Source organism: Chelonoidis abingdonii, chromosome 7, assembly GCF_003597395.2.
Source record: "Chelonoidis abingdonii isolate Lonesome George chromosome 7, CheloAbing_2.0, whole genome shotgun sequence".
Taxonomy (NCBI): Eukaryota; Metazoa; Chordata; order Testudines; family Testudinidae; genus Chelonoidis; species Chelonoidis abingdonii.
The window spans coordinates 60,722,544-60,747,970 of NC_133775.1; the positions used below are offsets into that span (position 1 = coordinate 60,722,544).

At 44.4% G+C, this 25,427-nt stretch overlaps 1 protein-coding gene across 2 annotated transcripts in view; it reads left to right on the plus strand.

Annotated features, from left to right (window-relative positions):
• The window catches only part of COP1 (COP1 E3 ubiquitin ligase), a 212,900-nt gene extending 187,703 nt beyond the window's left edge, over positions 1 to 25,197 (plus strand). For both annotated transcript variants that reach the window (XM_075067916.1, XM_075067915.1), the window contains exons 19-20: positions 21,345 to 21,389; positions 24,032 to 25,197. In XM_075067916.1, coding sequence (XP_074924017.1) covers positions 21,345 to 21,389; positions 24,032 to 24,049 — 63 coding nt within the window. In that variant the 3' untranslated portion in view covers positions 24,050 to 25,197. The remainder of the gene's footprint in view (positions 1 to 21,344; positions 21,390 to 24,031) is intronic.
• The last annotated feature ends 230 nt before the right edge of the window (positions 25,198 to 25,427 follow it).

The window sequence follows — 25,427 nt, forward strand, 5'->3', positions numbered from 1 at the left end:
CTTCGAGATGAGTGTCCCTGTGGGTGCTCCACTACCCACCCTCCTCCCCTCTACTTCGGAGTTGGGGTGGCCTCCGTTGTAGAGAAGGAACTGAGGGTACCGGCCGCGCATGCTCTCTAGTAACACACTCAGAATGAGTGACAGGTTCTAAGCATGCGTGGCCGGTAGGAGTATTGCTGCAAAAAATCTCCGATCGAAGGCGCAGGGGCGCACCGACACCTAAAGTGGAGCACCCACAGGGACATCTCCTAAAGTGGAGCACCCACAGGGACACTCATCTCGAAGATCGTCAGTTACTGCACAAGGTGAGTAACCTCCTCTTGTGCCTCTAAATGTGTGACACTCATATGCATAGGGAACCAGTGGACCTGTTAAGTAAAAATGTGACTGTTTTTAAACTTTTCAGATTAAAACTGTAATTTAAGGCTAAGACATTTAAAAGCACAGTAGAAGATAACATCAAAACTACTCTCTATGCATATGGGTTCTAACCATTTTCCAATCAGTCTCACATCCCCTCCTGCATAACTTACCTTCACACTAGAAAAAAACGCTCTGGCTGGTCAAAATCTATAACTGCTCACTACCCCCAAGGCACTTCAGCCTTAGGCACCAGTATTTTCAGAAAAGCTTTCTATCTTTGGAGACTAATGGAGGCACTGTAGTGCTGTAAAGGTTGCACTGCCTTGTCTGTATTGCAATAGTGAGGTTTTCAGTCTTGTAGTATCGTGCTTGGTCCTTTTTGTTACAAAATTTGCAGAACTGAATTTTGAAGGATGTCATAATTCTGGTAGTGAATTTTTTTAGAGTCAACACAGATTTTCAACTTTAGTGTAGATAAAATCAATCTTTAAAACTTCATTTAAATCTTTGTGGTGAACTGGTGTATGGCATAGCGCTAGTGTGCGCGTGTGTGTGTAGTTCAGTTAAACCAGTGTATTCACCAGTGTGTAGACAAACTCGGGGATACGGGGCTTCAGGTACATGACAGTGCTGTCTGTGCCCCATCCTAGCAGCAGTACCATGTTTGGCTTTGTCCATTCCTTCCCTTCACCCATATAGATTCCATCACTGAGTCTTGCTAGTCTTATTTCTTCATCACCAAAAAGTCCTTCCGTACTTCATAAAACATTGTCCAGATCTTGATCATCCTTTGCCTGGACTGTTGAAGTCTCCTCCTGTGGCTTTCCTGACACTTGCCTCATCTCTCTCTCATCTACTCCCAAACTCTGTTATGAAAACATCTTAGGCCCAGATTCAGCCCCATGCTGTGATTACAGCATCTCTCCCCTTGTAGAAACGGCACTATTTCCTGAGTACCTCTCTTCCGCGCCCTCTTCCCTCACCCCCACCCCCACACACACTAGTGCCACTCGTTGGTGCACAGTGCCATGAGACAATATCTTCCATGCCCACATTTAGAGCTATAAGCATTATGCTCCTGTTGTCATTAACAATATCATTGCTTGCTAAGAGAGAAATGGAGGCTTTGACTTTTCATTGCTGCCAGGCATCTAGCGCTTCCAGAAGGATAATTAGCATGCTTGTAGATGCAATGAACCCCTCACATTTCTTAGTGTTGTGTGTTCCTCATATACCTGACCCCTGTGTAATCCCCTAGGTACATTGATGCTGAAGCACAAAATGAAATTGTATACGTCTGTTTATAACAAATGTGTCCAAAATTTTCAAAGCTGGGAGGTAGTGATGAGTGTCCAGGGATACTAATTGCTACCCTAATGCAATCAGCATCAGGATCCCATTGTGCTAGGGGGCTTACAAACATCTACTGACAGCCTAACTAGATAAGATGAACAGTAACAAAAAGTCTGACTTGGTTAAGCCTTCTTTAAAACAGTTGAGAAGTGGGCTGAAAAAATTCTCTGCCAAAGTACTCGCCTAGTGTTGACCCTATTTCTATCTTGCTTACCTTCATAGGCAATATTTATTTCCTTGTTAACCCATGCTAATATATCTGACTCCCTGCATTTGGACATTAAAATAAACATGCTCATGCGTCAACGTTTTCATATTCTGAGGGTGGTTTTTTAATTTCCATTTAGTGGCCATGCCTGTCCACTCCTCCTCATTTATGCTTTTACTGACCAAATAAGTTTGGTACATTTTTTTCCGGTTCTGTTGATTTCACAGGGTTCTAAATGATCTCAAGTCTCTAACGGTATACTTCTGCTACAGCTCTGGCAGTTGTGCCTGCCCTCTAATGACCCTCAAGGAAGCCAGGACCTTGTGAACCATCCCCAAGAGGAGGAAGGTGCTGCACTCTGCCCATGTGAGTTTAGACTCCTAAATCCATACTTAGGAACTTAATAATGATGGCCTGATTATCAAAGATGCACAGTGCGTTAACTCCCATTGACGTCAGTGGGATTTGTCAATGCTCAACACTACTTGAAATCAGGCCAGTCTTATTTAGCTGCTCATGTATGGATTTTAGGAACCTCAGGCACTTAGGTTTAAAAATTTTGGCCACACAATTTTATACATATAACAGCAACCAGGAAAAGTACCTCAATGAGTATGCAACAAGTTTTCCCAGAAGAAAGCTTTGTAACACAGTGGGCTATTTCTGTATCAAATTATAAATTCTGTTTTGTCTCATCAAACAGAGTTGAACCAGAGTTTGGATTTGCCTGAGGGTAGAGTATTGTACTGCATTATAGACCACTGCCCTGACCAGGAAATCTCATTGAAGGATCATCACAGAGAGCATTCCATCAACTTGAATGACTCAACTACTAAGCCATTCCCTTAGAAGGATAGCCTTTCTAGGCAGGCACCTGAATAGCGGGTGGGATGGAGTTGGGGGAAGGGGCAGGAGGCAGCATGACTGATGGATCTGAAGCACATAGCAGAAAGGTGGAGTCCCTGCAGTAGGGATATGTTACCGACCACCTGACCAGGATGGTGATAGTGACTGTGAAATGCTCAGGGAGATTATATAGGCTATTAAAATTAAAAACTCAATAATGGGGGATTTCAACTATCTCCATATTCACTGGATACATGTCACCTCAATACAGGATGCAGAGATCATTTCTTGACACCTTAAATGACTGCTTCTTGGAGTAGCTAGTCCTGAAACCTATAAGAGGAGAGGTAATTCTTGATTTAGTCATAAGTGGAGTACCGGATCTGATCCAAGAAGTGAATATAGCTGGACCACTTTGTAATAGTGACCATAATATAATATAATTTAACATCCCTGTGGTGGGGGGAAAGAACCACAGCAGCCCAACGCTGCAGCATTTAATTTCAGAAAGGGGAACTACACAAAAATGAGGAAGTTGATGAAACAGAAATTAAAAGGTAAAGTACCAAAAGTAAAATCCCTGCAAGCTGCATGGAAACTTTTTAAAGACGCCATAATAGAGGCTCAACTTAAAATGGATTCCCCAAATTAAAAAACATAGTAAGAAAACCAAAAAAGTACCACAGTGGCTAAACAGCAAAGTAAAAGAAGGCGTGAGAGGCAAAAAGGCATCCTTTAAAAAGTGAAGTTAAATCCTAATGAGGAAAATAGAGAGGAGCATAAACTCTGGCAAGTGAAGTGTAAAAATATAATTAGGCCAAAAAAGAATTTGAAGAACAGCTGGCCAAAGACTCAAAGTAATAGCAAAAAAAAAAAAATTTAAGTACGTCAGAAGCAGGAAGCTTGTTAAACAACCAGTGGGACCACTGGATGGTTGAGATGCTAAAGGAGCACTCAAGGATGATAAGGACACAGCTGCGAAACTAAATGAATTATTTGCATGGGTTTTCATGGCTGAGGATGTGAGGGAGATTCCCAAACCTGAGCCATTCTTTTTACATGACAAATCTGAGGAACTGTCCCAGATTGAGGTGTCATGAGAAGAGGTTTTGGAACAAATTGATAAACTAAGAAGTAATAAGTCACCAGGACCAGAGATGGTATTCACCCAAGAGTTCTGAAGGAACTCAAATGTGACATTGAAGAACTAACAACGGTAGTCTGTAACTATCATTTAAATCAGGTTTTGTACCAAATGGCTGGAGGATAGCTAATGTGATGCCAGTTTTTAAAAAGGGCTCCAGATCTTGCAGCTACATGCCGGTAAGCCTGACTTCAGTACCAGGCAAACTGTTTGAAATTATAGGAAAGAAAAAAATTGTCAGATGAACATAATTTGTTGGGGAAGAGTCAACATGGTTTTTGCAAAGGGATCATGCCTCGCCAATCTACTGGAATTCTTTGAGGAGGTCAACAAGTATGTGGACCAAGGGGATCCAGTGGATATAATATACTTAGATTTTTCAGAAAGCCTTTGACAGGGTCCCTCACCAAAGGCTTGTAAGCAAAGTAAGCTGTCACTGGATAAGAGGGAAGGTCCTCTCATGGACTGGTAACTGGTTAAAAGATAGGAAACAAAGAGTAAGAATAAATGGTCAGTTTTCACAATGGAGAGAGGTAAATAATGATGTTCCCCAAGGGTCTGCACTGAGACCAGTCCTATTCAATATATTCATAAACGATCTAGAAAAAGGGGTAAACAGGTGGCAAAATTTACAGATGGTACAAAACTACTCAAAATAGTTAAGTCCCAGGCAGACTGCAAAGAGTTGCAAAAGGATTTCTCAAAGCTAGGTGACTGGGCAACAAAATGGCAGATGAAATTCAGTGTTGATAAATGCAAAGTAATGTATGTTGGAGAACATAATCCCAACTATACATATAAAATGATGGGGTCTAAATTAGCTGTTACCACTCAAGAAAGAGATCCTGGAGTCCTTGTGGATGATTCTCTGAAAACATCCACTCAATGTGCAGCAGCAGTCAAAGTGAACAGAATTTTGGGAATCATTAAGAAAGTGATACATAATAAGACTGAAAATATCATATTGCCTCAATATAAATCACTGGTCCTCCCACATCTTGAATACTGCATGCAGATGTGGTCACCCCATCTCAAAGATATATTGAAATTGGAAAAGGTTCAGAAAAGAGCAACAAAAATGATTAGGGGTCTGGAATGGCTTCCTTATGAAGAGAGAGATTAATAAGACTGGGACTTTTCAGCTTGGAAAAGACTAAGGAGGGATATGATAGAGGTCTATAAAATCATGACTGGTATGGAGAAAGTAAAGGAAGTCTTATTTACGCCTTCTCATAACATAAGAACATGGAGTCACCAAATAAAATTAATAGGCAGCAGGCTTAAAACAAACAAAAGGAAGTATTTCTTCACACAACGCACAGTCAACCGTGGAACTCTTCGCCAGAGGTTTGTGAAAGCCAAAACTATAACAGGGTTCAAAAAAGAACTAGATAAATTTCATGGAGGATAGGTCCATCAGTGGCTAATAATCCTTGTGGGCAGGGATGGTGTCCCTTGCCTCTTTGCCAGAAGATTGGAATGAGCGACAGGGAATGGATCACTTGATTTTCTGTTCATTCCTTCTGGGGTACCTGACATTGGCCACTGTTGGAAGACAGGATACTGGGCTAGATGGACCTTTAGTCTGACTCAGTATGTCCATTCTTATGCACAAGAGTGGGGTTCTGCTCTGTGCAAAGGGCCAGTCATCACCACATGTAAGGAGACCTTGCAGAAGATAGCAAGCAGTATGGACTCTGCCCAGCCTGAAATGCTGACAAACCGTAGACCCACAGAAGGGTTGAGATCAGACATCGGGGGAGGAGTTCTCCAGTGCTTTATAGAAGTAAAGTTGTTAAGAAGTTCTTTTCCTAAGGCCAGGTCTACACTGCGACTTTAAATCGGTTTAATGGCCGATATACCGATTTAACGCTGTATCCGTTCACACGACGTCGTCATTAATATCGAGTTAAACGGCTCCTTAAATCGATTTCGGAACTCCTCCCAAACGAGAGGAGTAGCGCTAAATTCGATAGTGATAACTCGGATTAGGGTTCATGTGGACGGAAATCGACGTTATTGGCCTCCGGGCGGCATCCCAGAGTGCAGCACTGACCGCTCTGGACAGCAATCTGAACTCGGATGCAGCGGGCAGGTAAACAGGAAAAGCCCCGCGAACTTTTGAATTACATTTCCTGCTTGCCCAGCGTGGAGCTCTGATCAGCACGGCTGGCGATGCAGTTTGAAATCGAAAAAGAGCTCCAGCATAGACCGTACGGGAGATACTAGGTCTGATCGCTGTATGGGGAGACAAATCTGTTGTATCCAGCTCCGTTACAGAACACGAAATGCCAAAGCGTTTGAATAAAAAACTCCAGGATACACAGCGCTGTGTGACAAGCGTAACGGGAAGCCAGAGACTCAAATGGACGCTCATGAAGGGAGGGAGGGGGTACTGAGGACTCCAGCTATCCCACAGTCCACAGCAGTCTCTGAAAATTATTTGCATTCTTGGCTGAGCTCCCAATGTCTGTAGGTTCAAACACAGTGTCTGGCGTGGTTCAGGGAACAGCTCCTCAGTTTATTTCCCCCCACCACCACGTGAAAAAAAAAAAGGGAAAGATTGCTGTGCTATGGCGTTTGCTCAATGCACTCCGCGAAAAAGGCGCCAAAGGGTTGTCTGCTGCCTTCACAAAGGGAGGGGTGAGGCTGTACCCAGCACCACCCGGGGCAGTGTTTTCTGCCCCATCAGGCACTGTGCTCTCAACACGGAAGTGGGAACTATGGGATAGCTGAGGAACAGCTACCCACAGTGCACCGCTCCTGAAATCGATGGTAGCTTTGGACCATGGACGCAAACAATCGATTTCGGGATCCCACTGTGGACGCGCTAAACCGATTTTATTAGATCTGTTTTGTAATATCGGTTTAAGCTAATTCGAAATAATCGTGCAGTGTAGACGTACCTTAAGACTGCATTCCTTGTTTTCCTGCCATGTTGTCTCTGAAGGATCTAGACTAAAAGCCCAGAGTGCCCACGCTCAGGATGGAACTCTGAGGGCATGTGTGTAAATGATGGAGGCTCAGGAAGTCTAAGACACAGATTTCAGGATTTAGGGTGGTTGGAGAGCATGGTATCCCACATCCCAAGGAAGGGCATTGGATAAGTGTTCTGGGCCCGGGCGTGCGTCCTAGAGTCCAGAGCTAGAAACAGTGACTAGACTAGACTAGTAGTAATTTGGGCTCTTAATCTGCTTGGCAAAGAGTAAACTTCGAAATGGGTTTTCCTTCAGTTTGTAAATCAACAATGTACTCCAGAAGCAGAATTTATATAAGGGAAACTAATCTTTTCTATTTATCCCTGCATATTTATTCCATCTCCTCAGTAAAAACTTCCTGGGTTCTATTGGTGTCTTTGTCACCAATTTACTCTGCAGCTTAAGCCATGTCAGGTGAATGCACTGCCTCAATTTCCTCAGTTGTAATACAGGTTAGCACTTAGTTACCTAACAGGGACTTCGTGAGACTTAATTAGTATTTGTACCATGTCTTTGGATCCTCTGATGAAATATGCAATATAAATGCAAAATATTATTTTTTAATGATTGCATTGTTAATTAAATCCTCACCTAGAAGTGATTTATTGGCATTATAGAATTGAGAATTAATAATTTAAAATATTAATGTCAAGGTTGTTAGGTCAGTTTTTAAACCTGTATCATTCACCTAATTAGAGGATGAAACTCAGCATTGGCAGAGTAGGAGAAGCAGACGATTAAGAAGCAAGCCTTTAGCTGGTCACGGTCTGTGTGCAGGAGACTCTGCTTTAATATTTGGACCAACCTTTTGTGCCTGGTCCAAGGGAGCCTTAAGCAGTGTCGAGACAGTGAATTGGGCTCCATAAAGCAAGTGGGAAAGAGTTTTGTGTAATTCAAGAACGAACCCTGCTAGACCCACTTAGAAACGATTTATCACTCTTCAGTGGGAGCATGCTCCAGTTGTCTTCCGCCAGAGTTTTGTAGGTGATACACAATAACCATTTTTGTGTGGTCAAGAGAGAACAGGAAAGAAAAGGAAACTATATGGGAGCGTACACAGGTATCTGGGCCCATGTACACTATCCAAGATTAGCGCTGTTCAGGGGCATGATTTGGTCCCTTCTGATACAAGACCAGGACCATGTTTTAACCAGCTTGGGCTGCAACTGTGTTGTTAGCAGTACTGCTGTAATAGCTGTGATTGTAGTGCACACTGACTCTTCAATTTCAGATTTTGTTTGGTTCACTGTGGGCCTTTAGTCTCCTGCTTTCTCTTTCCAGTTTGTGATGAGTGATTGCCTGTCATAGATCTTGCAGTGCAATTTCTGCACAAAAATTAGAAGTTCCCTACCTAATTGAGTTTTTCTTCCCCTACCCAAATGCCAGTACACTGAGGTGCTTTTAGGATTGCATCTCATAGGCCTGGTCTACACTAGAAAATCAGGTCAGTTTAACTACGTCAGTCAGGGTGTGAAAAGTCCATAATCCCGAGTGGCATAGTTAAGCTGATCTAAATTCCAATGTAGATAGCACTAAGGTGACAGAAGAATTATTCATCGACCTAGCTACTGCCTCTCGGGGAGGTGGATTGCCTAAGCAGGCAGGAGAATCCCTCCTGTTGCTATAGCACGGCTGTGCCACTCTAGGATTTTAAAGGTAGATAAGTCGTTAGGCTATGTCTGCCATTGGAGCTGGGACTGTGATTCCCAGCTCTCTCAGAATTCTCATGCTAGTTCTCATCAAGCTGGTGTGCTTAAAAACGGTATTGGAGCCTCAGTATGCGGGAAGCAGCAATGGGTTAACTGTACCAAGTACTTACCCACAGGGTCCAGGGAGGTTTGTACTTGGCCTGGCTATCCCTTGCCATTGCTCACTGCTGTCCAATCTAGCATGGCTACACTACTGCCTTTAGTGAGCTAGCGCAGGCATGTCTCTGCAAGCTGGGAATCATAGCCGGAGCTCCAAGTGTAGACATACCTTTACTCTGTTGCGCACTCTTGGTTTTTTTAACATAATTATTGCTGTTATGGTTCTAAATATTAGTTTTTTCAGGACCTGGGAGCATCTTATAGAGCAGTCCAATGTGTGTATTTGATCTTTTAATTCCTTCTGGTGGAGTGAGCATTTGTGGGAGGAGCCCAGGGAATAAGAACAAGAATAGCAGCGGTAATGAACAGTGCCTGGGGCCCCATTCTGCTGGGCCATGCACAAACACACGACAGCCTGGCCTGTGTCCTGAAGAACTGACTCTAGTTTAAGACAAGATGTGAGAAGTGAAAGTAACAAACAATAGGAGAGGAGGAAGCAGGGAGAAAACATATACAACAGAGATAATGGCTGGTTCCGCCTGGACCTGTGCAGTCCTCAGACTGGCTGGTGCGTAACTTGGTTTGGAATCACCAAATAGGTGTTTGGGGCTTTCAAATATAAATAGATGGGCAAAGGCAATCCACACTAGGCTTTTACCTAGCCATTTTTTGTGGTATTCCAATAGTGATGCTAACTTGTTGCTTGTTTGTACATAGTGTTGCAGGCTTATTACCTGCTGTATTTGTATAAAGCTGAGATTTCATTAAGAGCCTCAAACTTACTCCTTATGGAGAGTACCTGGAATGTAAGTCTGTCCCATGAGATATGGCTCTGTAGGGACGGGGGCCTTTGGAGACCTTGTTGTGAATAGGAGATGGGCAGTGAAGTTCAGCATTCTCTCGTGTGAGGAGGGGGAATTTTCATAATGCTGATACTGACATACACTGGTTTTAATGTCTGTCTCTGCCTGCCTGTTGGGAACTGTGCACCAGCCATTGGGCCTCTGTCATTTGTGGTGTTTGTAGCATAATTTGTCACTGACAAATTATTCCAGACTGAATTCCAAGTAAATTCCAGGTAGGTTCTTATTTGTATACATTTTTGTGTCAGAATGACTGAAATACAGAGATGCTGCATAAAAGTTTCAGAGAAGATCGCCAAATCCCACCCCCATTTTTACAGGCCCCTCCCCCTCTTATTTGTGGGCCTTATTTGTTTCTGTCTAGGGTTCAGAGGACCTCGCAAAATGGGATAAATCAATAGCAACCTGTGGGCAGCTCCCTACACACAGGCAATCAGACACACTTTTCTGTTCCAGCCGGGTCGTGAATTGCCCTCTTGGTCTTGCTTTTCTGAAAAGCACATGCTGAAAGGAAAGGTCATGCTAAGAAAAAATGATTTCACACTTGGCTGGCAAATGGCTTTCTTCTTATGTGAGTGTCTCTCATTGGAGTGAGTGTTTGACTACTTTCCGCTGTGCCCCCATATGCTGTGAGTGAAAGCATAAATTTGTGTATGTATGATAGTAAATGAGCTTCCAGTTATACGGTAGGATATTGTGCTGAATTCAGCCTAAATAAAAGCAGGAAAAAAATGCATTAACTGTGAAATCCAAAAAAGAGAGGCACTAATAAAGGGTCCTTTCAATATAGGGGCTTTAATAAAGCGAGACAGATGTCGCTTATGTCAAGGGATCCACATGTGGCTCAGATGGAAAATGCAGGGCCAAAAATGCCAGAAAACATTTTTGATTTTGAGGGATTTATCTAAAGGAAATTCTGAATAAGAGAGAGAGATTAAAGGCGTTGGTCTGCATTAAAATTCTGTGGAGGGATTTAACAGACTGGGAAGTGAATTTCCGCTTAGTCCACATCTTGTCTTTTATAGGAGCTGCAGGTTATGCCTGTGTTAAGATGATGAAAGCACTAATTTGAAAACTTGCTCCTGATGTAGGATCTGGTAGAGAGTCTGTGAACGCCTGTGTGACAAGAGAACACACACACGTTTGTACCAGACATGACACAAATTGGGCAACTCCCTCTTTCTCTTTTTAAGCGTGCGCGCACGCACACAGGCAGAAAAATTTGTCTCTTGCTGTGTGAATAATTGCATTGTTACAAAATATACAGTTATCAGGTAGCAAGTAGAAACTTAATATAAAATGGGATTATTATTTTTTTAACAGCTGAAGCTGGAAAGAGGCACCTGGGTGCATTCTTGCGTTTGCTGGGCTGTTGCACATTTCTTTCCAAATAATCCTAATTTGATCCTTTTTTGTGTTGAGACTTGATCTTCACATGTGAAAAGGAAAATAATTGTCAGAATGATGTATAGAATTCATGTTAGCAGTGTTGGTCCCAGCAATTTCAAAAGACAGCATGGGTGAGGTAATATATTTTCTTCAAGTATTTGCACATGTCCATTCCACTGTAGGTATGCGTGCACTCCATGCACAGTTGTCAGGGAACTTTTTTCTTTCAACAGTACCTGTTGGGCTGGCCTGTGTGCCCTCTGCCATTACATGAGGCATCGTGTAGGTATACGAGTGTGGTGCTGCCTCCAATATCCCTGAGTTCCTTCTTACCACTGGTGACTTTTGTTAGAGCAATTTCAGACTTTCTGTGCCTAGTTCTTCCCTTGCTCCTTTGTATATATTCCCTGTTACTTTTGGAAATGAGTTAGCTAGTTAAAGTGAGTTGAGTTAGGTTTTAGTTTTTAGGTCTTTTTTGATTAATTTTAATCTTTTGGTATCAGAACGATGCCTCACTCTCTGGGTTTTAATTCCTGCCGGTCTTGCAATAAGCCTGTGCTGGTCAATGACCCGCATCCATCTTGCCTGAAATGTTTGGGAGAATCTCATACCAGTGACAAATGTCATGTTTGTAAGGGTTTTAAGCCCCACTCAAAGATAGAGCGGCCAGGCTCAAGTGTCTGCTTATGGGGGTAACACTTTGCCATGTATCAGAGCTGGTGCGTGTGGAGAGTGCCACAAATACCTTGGCCTCAATACAGAGTGCCGTGCCAGAGATATGTGAGGCTCCTTGATCCCTTTCACCGACGCTGAAGAAAAGGCACAAACCCTCCTCAGTTCTTTGGTACCAAAACCTGCTAGAAGATGTTCGGGGGAGAAGCTCCCCTTAGAGCACTCAGTGTTGAAGAAAAAGGGATCACTGCCTCCAGAACCTGTGCCAGGTCTGTCAGAGCCATCCCCTGAAAGATCCTTGTATCCTGTTTGTCAGACGCCTTTTAACTATTCCCTAAAATGCCACACAGCATGTTTCCACTGACGGCTACAGACACTGCAACATCACAAAGAAATTCTGCCTCCAAAAGATAAACAAAAGTGCTACAGACAATACATTAGTCCCTCCCATAGGCAATAAGTTATTTCTGTAGTTTACGTGGTAGCAGTCTGGATAGGGATCTGATTTGCAGGTCTAGGGTTCAAATCTGCTGATGACCCATATTGCAGCCTCATATTGTCTCATGTGACAGAATTCCTCTTTTCCTTTTTTAAAGACTCGTTTATTCATACAATGAGAAAATATTTTTTAAAATCAGGTTTTATACTGAGAAACCATCATAGTCTATTAATTATGGCATCATGTGCAGCAAAGGTGCTCCATCACTTGACCATTTTTCACACATTTCAGTGGCTTGACTCACACATTAGAAGGATTGAAGGTTGAGAGATACGACAGGTGATAGCAAAGGCTTTAGTGAAATGAGGGGAGTCTTTCCTGAAAACTGCCTGTGGCTTCAATCTCATGGGGTGGGATGGCAAATGGCAGCCATCTTTACTAGGAACATGAATATATGTTCCAAATTAGCTCTCAATGAGTGTTAACTATTTGGAAAGTATGATGATAAATTAGCCCTTTCTCAGTAAAATAGGTCTGGGAGGGGGAAAAGGGTCAGGCTCCAGAAAATATTTTCATAATGGTTCCATTTGAAATTAATCTAAATAGTAAGTTTAGTTGAAAATTCCCAAAATATTCAGACTTTACCCTCAGAGTGTGCTGTGAATTTGGGGAAAATGTTATCCTAAAAAAGAGAGTGAATCCTTTTAAGCATGAAAAGTAACTGGACCTAACAGTAGCAAGTACACCAAAGGAAAAGATGATCCCTGCTCCAAATGGCTACAATTGAATTAATCTTTTCAGTAAACTGTAGCTTCAGCACATTAAACTATTACTGCAATTCATTGCAATGTGTAGCACCATCACAACTGGCATGACCAAAATGAAGATCAAATATCTTGATATTTCCTTTGCCAAGCTTTGCTGCTTGTTTCCGCAAGGGCCATGTGTGTAACATCTCAATTTTACCTTCAGTGGAAAATGTAGCTAGATCAGCTTCCAGTCTGTTAGTCTGACAAAACCAAACTTTAAAAGGTTAACTGCCCTTATAAAATGCCCTTGCATTATTTGTGCATTTTCTCTAGGACTTGCTAGTTTACGTGGCTGGAGAGCTTGTTTAGACGCTTAGTACAGTTCTTTCAGTTCAAGTACTTTTTTTGTTCTCAATAAGACATTTCATGTGGTGGTTTTGTTTTTATAGCGATCACATTCAGAGAATCTGTGTAATTGGTACATAAAAAAAATACTCTAATTTAGTATCTCATTTCAAACAGAGTAATTGAGAATGTGCTTAGAAATCAGCATCCTGGCTTTCCTATTCCTCAAACAACTTGCAACTATTTCTTCAGGCATATTTGCACCAGGCTGTGATATTTTGCATTTGAGTTTTGTAGACAAGGAAGAGGTGTCCTCACAGACAGGGTTATATTAAGAAAAAGAAATGATCTGCATGGTGTATGTGTTAATCCTTTTTATTTTGAGCTTCTTCAGGATAGGATCACATTTTTATATCAGAGAGAAAACATGTGAAGCACACGTTCATAGTCTCAGGAGAGCACCTTTGGCAGGGCAAATACTAATGTTCTGGGACATTTAAGATAGCTACAGCTTGAATTTTTTATGGATCTCTAATGGGGAAAAAAAAAGTTAAATTGCAGATCTTTCCACTTCCAAGCCTGGCATTTTACAGGGTTTTTTATCCCCAGCTCCTACAAGGAAGATTACATCTTTCTCAGACAGAACTATGGCAGGAAGAAGCTTTGGTGCATTGGCTTAGGTTTTAATCAGTGGCCTCTGAAATTTTGGTTTGGGGGACAAAACAAATGGAAAAACAGGAAAGGGGTAGTCTTTCCTCTCCCTTTTTGCTTTCTCCCAGCCCCACCCCAAAAATGGGTGTTTTATGCCTGTGGATCCAGCCTGAAGGGTTGAGATCCCTGTCCCAGCAGTTCCAATACTAGGGACCAGCATTTGGCAGAGCTGTACTAGGGATGCTTACGCAGCCACTGCCTGTGCCATGCTTGATTCTCATCAATGCCCATCTAGTCTTCATTTTTAGAAATGCTACAGCTCACCCAAAGTGCCTGAGATTGTGGGGATGGAAGGGGGAGAGAGACTCTCAGTACTCATGATTCTCTCTCAACTGTCTTTCATTAATGACCAGATTGGGCACAGGTGAGTGCCTTTGCTATCGAGAGGCTCATTATATAGTTGGGCATGAGTGGTTGAGTGGAGCTTTCAGTTGCTGTCTGAAACAGTGTTTGTCTTTGAGTACATGTCAGTGTGGATCCCACTGTAGATATGCAGGCACCCAAGATCAAATTTTTGAATAGCAGCATCTGTTAGGGCTGCACATACAGCCTTGTGCTGCCTCATACTCTCATAGGAATACATAAAGGACAGGACAGTTGTGACTTTCCCTCAGTTCCTCTTTACCACCTACGGCAATGAGACAGAACCTGGTGTGTGTTTGACCTTCTAGTTCTTAGTTTTGACTAAATTTCTTCAAACTGCTCAAAACTTCAAGCACACTTCTAATTCTCTGAGCGATGACAGCTATGAATGCTATCATCCCAAATAAACTGAACATTTATGGTCAGACTCTCCTGAAAGCTCCAATACAGATCCCCCAACCCTTACCATCCCCCCCCGCCCGTACAGGGCTTTTCAACATGGCAGAGCCAAAATCAGCAATCTTCAAGCCCTGAGCGTCCTGCGATGGACTTCCATTGAAAGGTGGACACAGCAATTGCCTCTGCAGCTTAAGAGAGTCCCATTATCCTTTCATTCTCTGCAAGAATGCATAAGTCACAAGACATGTGGTTGCTCCCAGAGATGAAACTTCAATCTATGAAAGTCTCTTCAGGTCCTGAGGAGATGCACTCCAGAATTCTGGTAGCAGACAAGCTAGCTTCCTCTAGCACCATGTCTAGCAGACAAGTGATATCAAAGACCAATGCAGAGAAGATGGTGCTAAGTAAAGACACCTGAGGATTTAAGTGATCTGTACTTGTGAGAAGACATGGAGCTCTGCCTGGAGTCTGTCTCTCTGTTTGGAGCAGGCCCTCTGAGTACCATATGTCAGCAGTTCTCAGCTGGGAGTCCACAGTGCCATGGGGGGGCCACAGGCCCTTTCAGGGGCACCCATCAGGCCCCATGGCTGCAGTCCTAGCACCCTCTGCGGGGCTAAAGCTGGGAGCCCTGGTGCTCTGGATGGAGCAGAAGCCCTGAGCCCACGGACAGACATGGGGGGCATTGCCCCACCAAACTGCAGTGCCTTACCTAGAGCAGGGCAGTCCTGGGAGCAGCTCCACACACACCCCACACACCTCCTTCTCCTCCTCCTCCCTGAGGCCCTACTCCCTGGCCAGGTTGGAGACGGGAAGCTGGAGCCAGGCAATGCAGAGAGCTACTGCTCTTGACTGGTGCCATGCAGGGGGCAGGCACAGCATTCCCCTGTAATTTGCTGTGCCCAGGGCTGTGGCTGCTCCTCAGCTCCCAACCCCCTTTGACTGCTCACACATCCAGTAAGGGGTGCCTGAGCCTGAGGGATCCGGTTCCAGGATGGCAGAGCTCTCGGGGAGTTGCAACTGTAAAGGGACCCAGCACACAGCCCCTAGCTTACCCCCTCTCTGCACCCTGAGCTCCCCCCACTGTCTCCACACACCCCCTAGCTAACTCTTCCCTGCACCCTGAGCCAGTGGTGAGCTGGAGCCGGTTCCCACAGGTTCCCAAGAACCAGTTGCTAAAATTAGACCTCCATGGAGAACCAGTTGTTAAAAGGCCAGTGAGTGGGCAAAGAACTCCGGTTCGCGGGCCAGACCATCCTGTTGCTCCCAGGATTCCCAGCTGGGGAGGCTGAGGCTCCCCCGGCCCTTCCCCCGCTTCCCCCCAGCTGTAGCGTGGCCAGCCGCTGGCATCCACTAGGCAGCTCAGTTGAGCACGGGAGGAGTCCTGCTGCCGCTTTTTGAGCAGCCCAGCAAGGTGGGGGGAGGGGGGCTGCTGCAAACTCCAGGGCTGGCTGGAGGGGAGGGGGCAAGTGGGGCAATTGGCCAAGGCTCCTGGCCCCACGAGGATGTCTCCCCTCGCCCGCAAAGCTGCAGTATGGCCAGCAGCTGGGTAGCTCAGCTGAGCTCCTGAGTCATCCTGCTGCTTTGAGCTGCCAGCAAGGTAACGGGGGAGGGGGTTGCAAGCTCTAGGGCTGCAAGGGGGGCAAGTGGGGCAATTTGCCCCAGGCCCTGCAGGGGCCCCAGGCTGCACAGGTATGTCTCCCCCTGCCCCGGCCCTCTCCCGCTCCCCGCTTTACATCAGAACTTTTTATAGGGAACCGGTTAAGATTTTGGTAGCTCATCACTACCCTGAGCTGCCCCCCCCTCCGCACACAGCCCCTAGCTAACCCCCTCCCTGGACCCTGAGCTAACCCCTGTCCGCACACAGCCCCAGCCAACCACCCTGCCTGCTCTTTCATATTTTTGGCTACACCCCCCCAGACACCCCGTCCCCCAGACAGGCTGGGTGGCCTCCTGTGGTGAGTAAAGGTTGAATGATCTTTCCTTCTGCAGTACCCACTGTGCAGAACTGGCCTGAGCCCCTCCAGGCCCCCTCTGCTCCCTCTGGAAAATAGAAGACAAATTACACCTATGCCTAAAGGCCCTTTCTTTCTTCCTTCCTTCTCCCCCTCCCTCCCCCCGGGCCCTGCAGTCTTTATAGCATGTGGGGGGGAGGAAAGGGGGGCTCAGAAATGCAGAGGTTGACACACCCTACTGTAGATGTCAGTGTAGTGTTCAGTGCCAATGCTGTCTGTGGCATCAGTGGGTTGGCTTCAGTGAGTTGGATCATATATTGTTCTCCTGAAACTCACTGAGCTTCTCCAGTCAGTACAGCAGGGGTTGGCAAACTATGGGCTAGAGGCCACATCCAGCCCTCCAGACATTTTAATCTGATCCTCAAGCTCCTGCTGGGGAGTGGGGTCGGGGGCTTCCCCCACTCTGTGCAACACCTGGAAACAGAGGCATGTCCCCCCTCCAGTTCCTATGCATAGGGACAGCCACGGGGCTCCACATACTGCTCCCACCCCAAGCGACAGGGCAGTGCTTACTGCCTGGCCGCGCCTCCACGTAGGAGCCGGAGCGGGGGACATGCTACTGGTTCTGTGAGCTGCTTTAACGTAAGCGCCTCCCGGAACCTGCCCCCCTCCGGCACACCAACCCTCTGCCTCTGCACCCCAAACCCCTCATCCCCGAGCCCTCACCCCCTCCCTCACCACAACCCCAATTTTGTGAGTATTCATGACCTGCCATACAATTTCCATACCCAAATGTGGTCCTGGGGCCAGAAAGTTTGCCCAACCCTGCAGGACAGTATTGAGTCATTCATTTTGCTACCTTTCCCTTAAATCCATCTTTTTGGCTGCAGTAACCTCTGCATCGAAGGTCAGAGAGTTCCTGGTCCTTATGGCCAGACCTCCTTATGAGTCCTTTTGGTGACAAGGTGTTTGAGATCACACCCTAGCTTTATCTCTAAGGTGATCTTGGAGTTTCACCTAAATCGGTCAGTTACCCTATCAGTCTTCCTCCTGAAGCAACACTTGACTCCAGGAAAGAAGAGGGTACATACCGAGGACATTTCCAGAGTCTTTCTCTGTTACCTTGACAGAACCAAACCATTCAGACTGTCTCCTCCTCTCTTTGTGGCTATCTGGGGCTCATCAAAAGGCCAGGCCATCTCATCAAAGGGAATCTCTAAGTGGCTCATGCAGTGCCTTTTCCCTCCAAATGCCAAGACACACTTCACTAGGGCACATGCAGTTTCTTTGGCCTACTTCAGAAACACAGCAGTAGGGAGAAGCCACTGACTTTTGTCAAACATTGCCTTTGCATGGCAGCCAGGTCTAATTCCAAGTTCCAAAGAGCTGGTACTTCAGTTTTTGACTACTGCTGCTGACATTGCTCATTCCTACCATCCAGAGAGGATATTGCTTGCCAGCCGCCTAGGCTGGAAGAAAAGTTACTTATCCTAGGGTACGTCGAGACTACCTGCCGTATCGGCGGGTAGCAATCAATTTATCAGGGATCGATATATTGAGTCTCGTCTATACGCGATATAGCGATCCCCGAACGCACTCCCCTTCGACTCCAGAACTCCTCCAGAGCGAGCAGCGGTAGCAGAGTCAACAGGGGAGCCATGGCCATTGATCCTGCGCCGTGAGAACGAGAGATAAGTCAAAATAAGATATACCAACTTCAGCTACCCCCCCCCGCCCCAAATGTAGACCAGGCCCTACAGTAACTGGTTCTCTGAGATGTTGTAGTCGTGGATCCCGTGACCTGCCTTCCATCCTTGGTGTTCAGAGTCCACAGTAAATGCCTTTGATTTGGGAGGGAACTCAGGGGTGGGGTGAGGGTCACTGCCTCCCAGGCCTTCATCTCCTTGTGCAGGAGCTTGTGGTGGCACTGGGCGCATGTGAGGCCTCAATGGACACTGCTATTCTGTTGCATGTGTGAAGTGCGTGCACCTCTAAAGTGGGATCCAACACCTCAAAGAATTAGTTAGGGTAAGCAACAGTTCTTTATACGATTCAGTCTGGCAAAGTGGAGATTCCTGCCCTCATAGTAAGTTGTTGTGCTGCCTTTTGATGGCATCTAAGATATGCTGATAAAGGTCATGGTATGTTCTGGGCATAAATCAAAGAACCTTAATATTGCTTTTATGGCTCCTGTTAAGCAGTAAAATCAACCCTAGAGATGGCGCAAACTGGGCAACTTTTTATGTATACACAGGCAAAAAGATTGATTAAAAACATGTGCATCTGTCGTCACTAGTAAATCTACAGATCACATGCTATGTGAATAATTTTTGTTTCACAGCCGGCTTAGGTTTTTAATGCATTGAGCATAATAGCTGTTTTATAGGCAATGCAGAGAGGAAGAGAATTGCTCCTCCAGGGGATAAAAGTTACTTAGATTTTGCCTGGGTAGAAGCAACCACAGTGCTAGAGTGCTTTGACAAGCAAGTGGCCATTTGTTCAGTGACAGACTTGGTGCTAATTTCCCCTGTGTCTGCTCCTGTTTGTGTGTGCTGGGGATGAAAGCAGCAGATCAATGATTCTCAGACCCAGAGAGAAGTTCTGCTGGAAAAACGGCAAGTTCTCAGGAAAGAGTGAATTACCCTCTGGCATTTTTTTTTTATTTAGCTGGTAAAGCAACCCATTGAGCCAGAGCTCATTTACAGTGGTGCCCTTACAGACTGCAGCAGGGATGCTGAATTACCAGTCATTCACAATGCAAACAAGAATCGTTCACAACCAACAATCTTGCACTTATCAGCTCCAGCCCTTTGTACTAGACATTTGATATCTGTTAGGTTCCTCTCTTGTCTCCAAAAATTAGTCAGATATCTCAAAGTAATCTAGTTGTCAGGCATTTGAGTCCCAACATTGTTTCTGTATATGTTTTATCAAAGATTTTCCTTAATGACATAAGTGTTCTTGTGATTTGGTATAATGTTCTGATGCTTTACATTGAGAAGTTATGGCATTCTCAGACAGTGCCAATATCAAGACCATCCTCAAATCCAGTGTAAGAATTGAAATGGGGACTTTATGGTTCTTTTTAGGGCATATTTTCTATACAAGTGCTTTGACTTAGAGGGTCACATGTGAGATGCTATCAAGAGTTCTTGCTAATCCTGTAATGGACACTATCCAGGGATGATCAAATCCATTTGTAATGCAGTAGTCCAGTGGTTTACCAAAGGGCAACTATTGTTAGGTAACTAGCTTTTTATGTTGAATAATATACCAGTTTTCTCTCCCTTTGTTTCAAAGCTTGTGATCCTGTAGATTTCAGAACCTCACGATGAGACAGTTTGTAGCCTAATCTTGCCATGTGCTAAGCTAACAATATGTTCACCTCTGATGCTACAAAGTGCCAGCATCTACCAGTTTTACACACAGCTGGTTTAGGCTAGCTGGTTTCCTCAAACTCTCACACAGAATACAAGTCTGTAATGCGCCTTTTGAAATGGGGATATTCTGTTCACTGAGATTATTAAAAATGTATGCGTGAAATGATGGGATAATTAAGCCAAATTCATCTGAGGATGGATAGCTTTTCTGAGACAGATCTTTCCGTTTATCTTGCTGCTTCTAATATCAGCTGCTTTTAGACCAAGCAGTTTGGCAGTAAACACTACAATTGCTGGTATTGCGTGGCTAGAAAAGAAGGGATGTGGGAAACCATTCTGAGAAGTGTGATTCTGCCTCTTTGATTTCTTTTTTTCAGGGTTCTTCCTCCCTCCAGCAGTGATTTCTTTTAAATTATTGATAATCTCTCTCCTTTTTGTCTTTTTTTTTTTTTTTTTGGATCTTTTCCCCCACCTTGTCTCCCACCAAAGCATCTGAAGTGGGTGGACTTGAGTATGTAGGAGACGACAGGCCCACTTCCATCCAGAGCCTACAATTTGGGAACTTTATTTTCCTGGGGATCTACCAGGCTGGTGAAACAGGCCATATAAATAGACAACCGAGGTGTGCCTAGTTTGACTCTCTCTATACCAGTGGTTCTCATCCCGTGGACCACTTACGGCCCAATCAGCACACAGCTGCGATATACATAGATAGATAGTGTGGATGCGCTTCCCGGAACACAGTGAGCCGCATATGCAGCCCACAGTGATAAATAGGTTGAGAACCACTGCTCTATACATACCTAAGAGAGGTACCTACTTCACATCTCTCTAGCATCCTTCAGGCCAGAGCCGGAGCCCTCTGATTCTCTTTCTTTTGAACGGTTGTATTTTCTGACCCTTCTGATTTGTGTGAGAAGCTGCTGTTGTCCTTCTATTCTATTTTCTTTTCTTTTTCAGATTTCTTGTCTGTTTAATTGGGTATGTTGCCTTAGTTGGAGGGTTTGGGGGTCATGTTAATTATTCAGTTCAATTCAGTTTAGTTTAGGCACCAGAGACCTTTGTATACATACTGCCAAGAGATGAGTGATGATTATACTACTTGTCTTCTTCAGAGGCGTATTGTGACGATTAATTTGTGTTTGTAATTTACTTTCAAGATTTAAATGTCTGTGCAAGCAGTAAGGATTGTTGCCTCCTAATTCTTCAAGCTGATGTAAACTTTCAAAATAAGATTTCTGGCCACAAAAGCCCAGCAGAAATGGCAAGAGTTCAATTGCTTTGAAATCAGACAAGTGTTTAGTGTCTTTAAAATCAGTCCCCTACTCTATGCCCCTTCCAAACCTGCATTGCAAACTCTGATAGCTCCTCTTCTTTTTCAGGAATCCAGTGTGCTCATCGCTGCTAACAGTCAGGGTACAATTAAGGTAAGTGATTTCCTGCATCTCCATTTTTAAATGCTTGAAACCATTCTTAGGGAGCAAGGTCATAACAACTCCGCAGCCAGGCGAAGCAGTTAGAAGAGGTCATCCCAGCTGTGGGTTTTTGTAGCTTAAGCGATGCATTTGCCTTTGGCACAAGCTGGAGAGGAGAATAAAGCAAACTGAAGGCAGAGAAGCCAAGTTAGGAGGCAGGTGTGGAAAAGATGGTGGCAACTGTCCAGCAGCCACTGTGCTGTTGCCAGTGCTCAGGGCTCTCTGCAGCATGAGAAAGAAACTGACATGGAGCGGGAAAGCTTGAAACGTTTTGCAGTATGTTACCCTTGAGATTAGCCATGTAATACTGTTCTGTTTTCACATATGGTGTGTGTTCCTGTACTAACAAGTAGGCTCCATGTTTCATTTGCCACGAAAGCCATTAGAGTTTTGTCATCAATCCAAAAGTGACTGTGGCTTTACTTTAAGTGCAAGACTTTAATTTAATGCTGTGCCGCTCACACACACACACACCTGCATATGCATTCATGTTTGCATGTTAATCTCTGTGGCTATGAGCCACGAATTGAGGAGACTTTATCTTAACTCCTTGGTGTTAGCCCAGCGGTTCTCAAGCTGTGGGTTGCGACGCCATTTTAATAGGGTTGCCAGGGCCAGCATTAGACTTGCTGGGACCAAGAGCTGAAGCTCAAGCTCCCCCCCCCCAACGCAGGGTTGAGGCTCCACCCCACTCCCAGGGTCATGTAGTAACTTTATTGTCAGAAGGGGGTCGTGGTGCAAGGAAGTTTGAGAACCCCTGCAGTGCTCTGACTACTACCACTGAGTTAGGGTGCCGTAATGAATCATGCTGAAATCCAAACTCTCAGCAATAAGAATTGATGTTCCAAATGATCACATGCTCCACTCACCTTTTTTGATTCCTAGTGCAGGAATCTGTGCCTACAGACAACAGCTTGTAAAACTTGACTGGCTGCCTCTTACATGAAGAGGGTAGTGTTCAACAATCCTTGAACTCGCTGAGAGATCTTCCCTTTCCCACAGGGACTATGTGTGGCATGACTGCTAATTAGAACTGCAAACTTACCTTTTAAACTTTGAATTTAAAGTCAGATTTCTTAACATGTCAAAATTTGAGCTCAGTCTCCAGCAAGATAGTAAACAGGACACTAAGTTAATAGCTGTGATTTGGTCTTCTGTCTTCAGGACCTCTCTCTTCACAAGCATTCTGTAAATGAGTCTATCCCTGGCACTTTATCACCAAATGGTGATGCTGGTACTCTCTGCTTGTCGACCTTGTTGTTCCATGAACCTCAGAACTTGCACCCTTTCCACTTTCTGATTGTCAGAACTACACATCACAGGGCATACCACGCAGGCTGGCCCCAGAGCATGATCGGCAACATTAGCCTCCATTGTGACGTAATCTCCTTAGCCGTAGAGGCTTGGTGCCTAAATGGCTTTGTAATCAAGCTCTAGCCTTTTTCTGTAATTGTTGATTAGGGTTTCACAATCCATTTTCAAACTTACCCAGAGGTTTCCACCCCTGGAGAGACCTGGGTTCTTTTCCCTTATGTGCAACCAAGTCACTGTGACCTTCAGTGACCACTCTAGTTCTCTGGCAAAACCTGACTGGACTTAATAGTCCTAGTATTTTTATGTTACAAACAAAAAACGAGGGAACAGAATAGGAAAAATTTCACCTCTCAGTTCATTCTTATTAATCAGAAAGAAGCCTCCACCCCAAAATGCCCCAGTGATGTGTGTGGTTAGGTTTTTTTTTTTTCTTTGCGGGGCATTTTTAACTGTTAGAGTATTCTGTATTAGCTCCCTGGTAACCCCTGCTGCAGTAGTATGTTGCACCTGCTGCCTTTTGCTCCTTGGTGATTCATTTAGTATGGTTGCAATTTGTTCATTACTTCAGTCACTTCCCTGTTAGTAAAATTAGTGACACGCACGGAGGCTTATATGACATCCTTAAATGAATCCAGCAGCAGGGAAAAATTGGTTGTAAAGAGGAGATTTTGCACATACACCTAGCTTGTTAGTTAATGAAGATGTGAAGAGGAATGTGTAAACAGTGACAGATATCAGAATTCTGGTGTTGCCTTTTTTAAGTGGTGGTCAGTGGGATGAGACCAGGTTTTTGTTTAGTTTTGGTTTGGTTTGGTTTTTTTTAGGTTTAGGAAGAATTAATAGGAATTCCATTGATTGCTCAGCAGATGAGTACCTACACAGCTCTGTAGAGTGTGCAAATTGTATCCTGCTGGGGGAAGTCCTGCATTCCAGGACCCCAGATCATGGTGCTATCAGAGCATGGAAGAGTTAGTTCATGCACGTCTGAACAAAAGGGTGTGCTGTCTTCATCAGTGCACCAGACTGAAAGTGCTCATTAGGAGCAAAGAAGGTAAGAGGTGATTGGACAGTCTTGCATCATGTCGTGATATATCAAAACATAATGCATGTCTTTCGTTTTTTAAAATGGCATACAAGGCCATGTAAGACACTACTGTATGCTGGTGAACAGAGAGTAAGGGTGGCAGAGAAAGGGTCAGCTCACCTCCTAGTGATGTAGGAGATAACGAATGCAGTAAATCCCTCTTCTAATTGCTTGTTTGCTCCCATTTTTTAACCAGGTACTGGAGCTGGTATGAAGTGTTTTCTCTCAAGGCGTGAGGTACTTGGTCCTGCTGACATGCTACAGCTTTCATCTGGAATCTTCAGTGGGGCGAGAAACCGAAACCACCTTGATATTCCTCTCCACAGCCATCATGTTTGGGTTTTTTTTCCATTTACGGACTCTATAGGACCTTTTGAAACACAGGGAACACCAGTAAACTGTCTGCCATCAAGGTTAACTCCACGGACTTTGCTGCTGCTTGTATGGTTGTCTAATTTTTATGATAGGGGAAACAAATTCTTTTAAATAAAAACAAATAACAAAAAGGAATAATAAAGATTATTGAGCCACAAGGTGAAGCTGGAAGATTCTCTCTTGTTGCATATGGGAACAGATTTACTTGGGAAGGGAGCTAACAGGACCACAGAAGGGATGTACTATGGAATCACACACTTCTGGGTTACCTTACTTGGCTTTTCCTCCATCCCCACAAGTGGAAAAAAAAAATCTCTTTAGCCTTATCTGGACATTGAAGCAGTTTGCTTTGAGAGCAGAGCATAAGATATATGTGGTTTAGTTGTGTGTTGGTTTTTTAGATGCATTCATTGTTCATGAAAATTGCCAGGTTGACAGTTCTAGAGACTGAAGTCCTCCAGATACAACAGGAAGGTGGCAGCTTCCCCCTCCCCATGCCAGTATGCCTCAATGCTGACCTGGAGGGACTGCTTGTAAGGATGGGGTCATTGTCTCCGTGCTCACAAAATCCTTGGTGTCTCTGCAGCTTGCCAACAAAACAAGGGTACCAACTGTGACGTGGACATCTGTTGACTGCGAACTGGACTGACTCACTAAACTATTTCTCATAGGGCACCAAACTGCCATTAGCTGATGACTTCTTGCACTGCTGAGTGGGGCTGGATTTGAATCATTCGGCTAGAGGTGAAAGGCTCCAGATCCTGTTACCAGAGCCCTGCTGTGTCATCCACTCTGCCACATGGCTTGTGTTTGTCTCCAGTTCATATCGTGGGGAAGCCAAGCATTTTGAATGTTGTAATGAGGGGGGAATTTGATTGATTGTAATGTGTTTCAAAGCTGTGATCCAGGAGCTTTATTTTTAATAACCAGGCATACACTTAATTGTACATATGGAAAGGGGGAATAAACCATGAGGCTGAGTGTTAAGTTGTTACTGTGTGAGGGTTCAAAAAGATAGATCACATTATCATGCATGACAATAATAACAGAGCTTCCAGGACCACTACCCCAGTATAAGTTTAAAGTTGAATTAGAAGGTATAGCATTTTATCTGTTTCCACTCTCATCTGCCTGAAGAATTGCTGTGTGCATAGTGACACCAGATGGAAATGTTTTATTTACAGGCATCTCACTTGAATTTACTCTGGTCCCACATT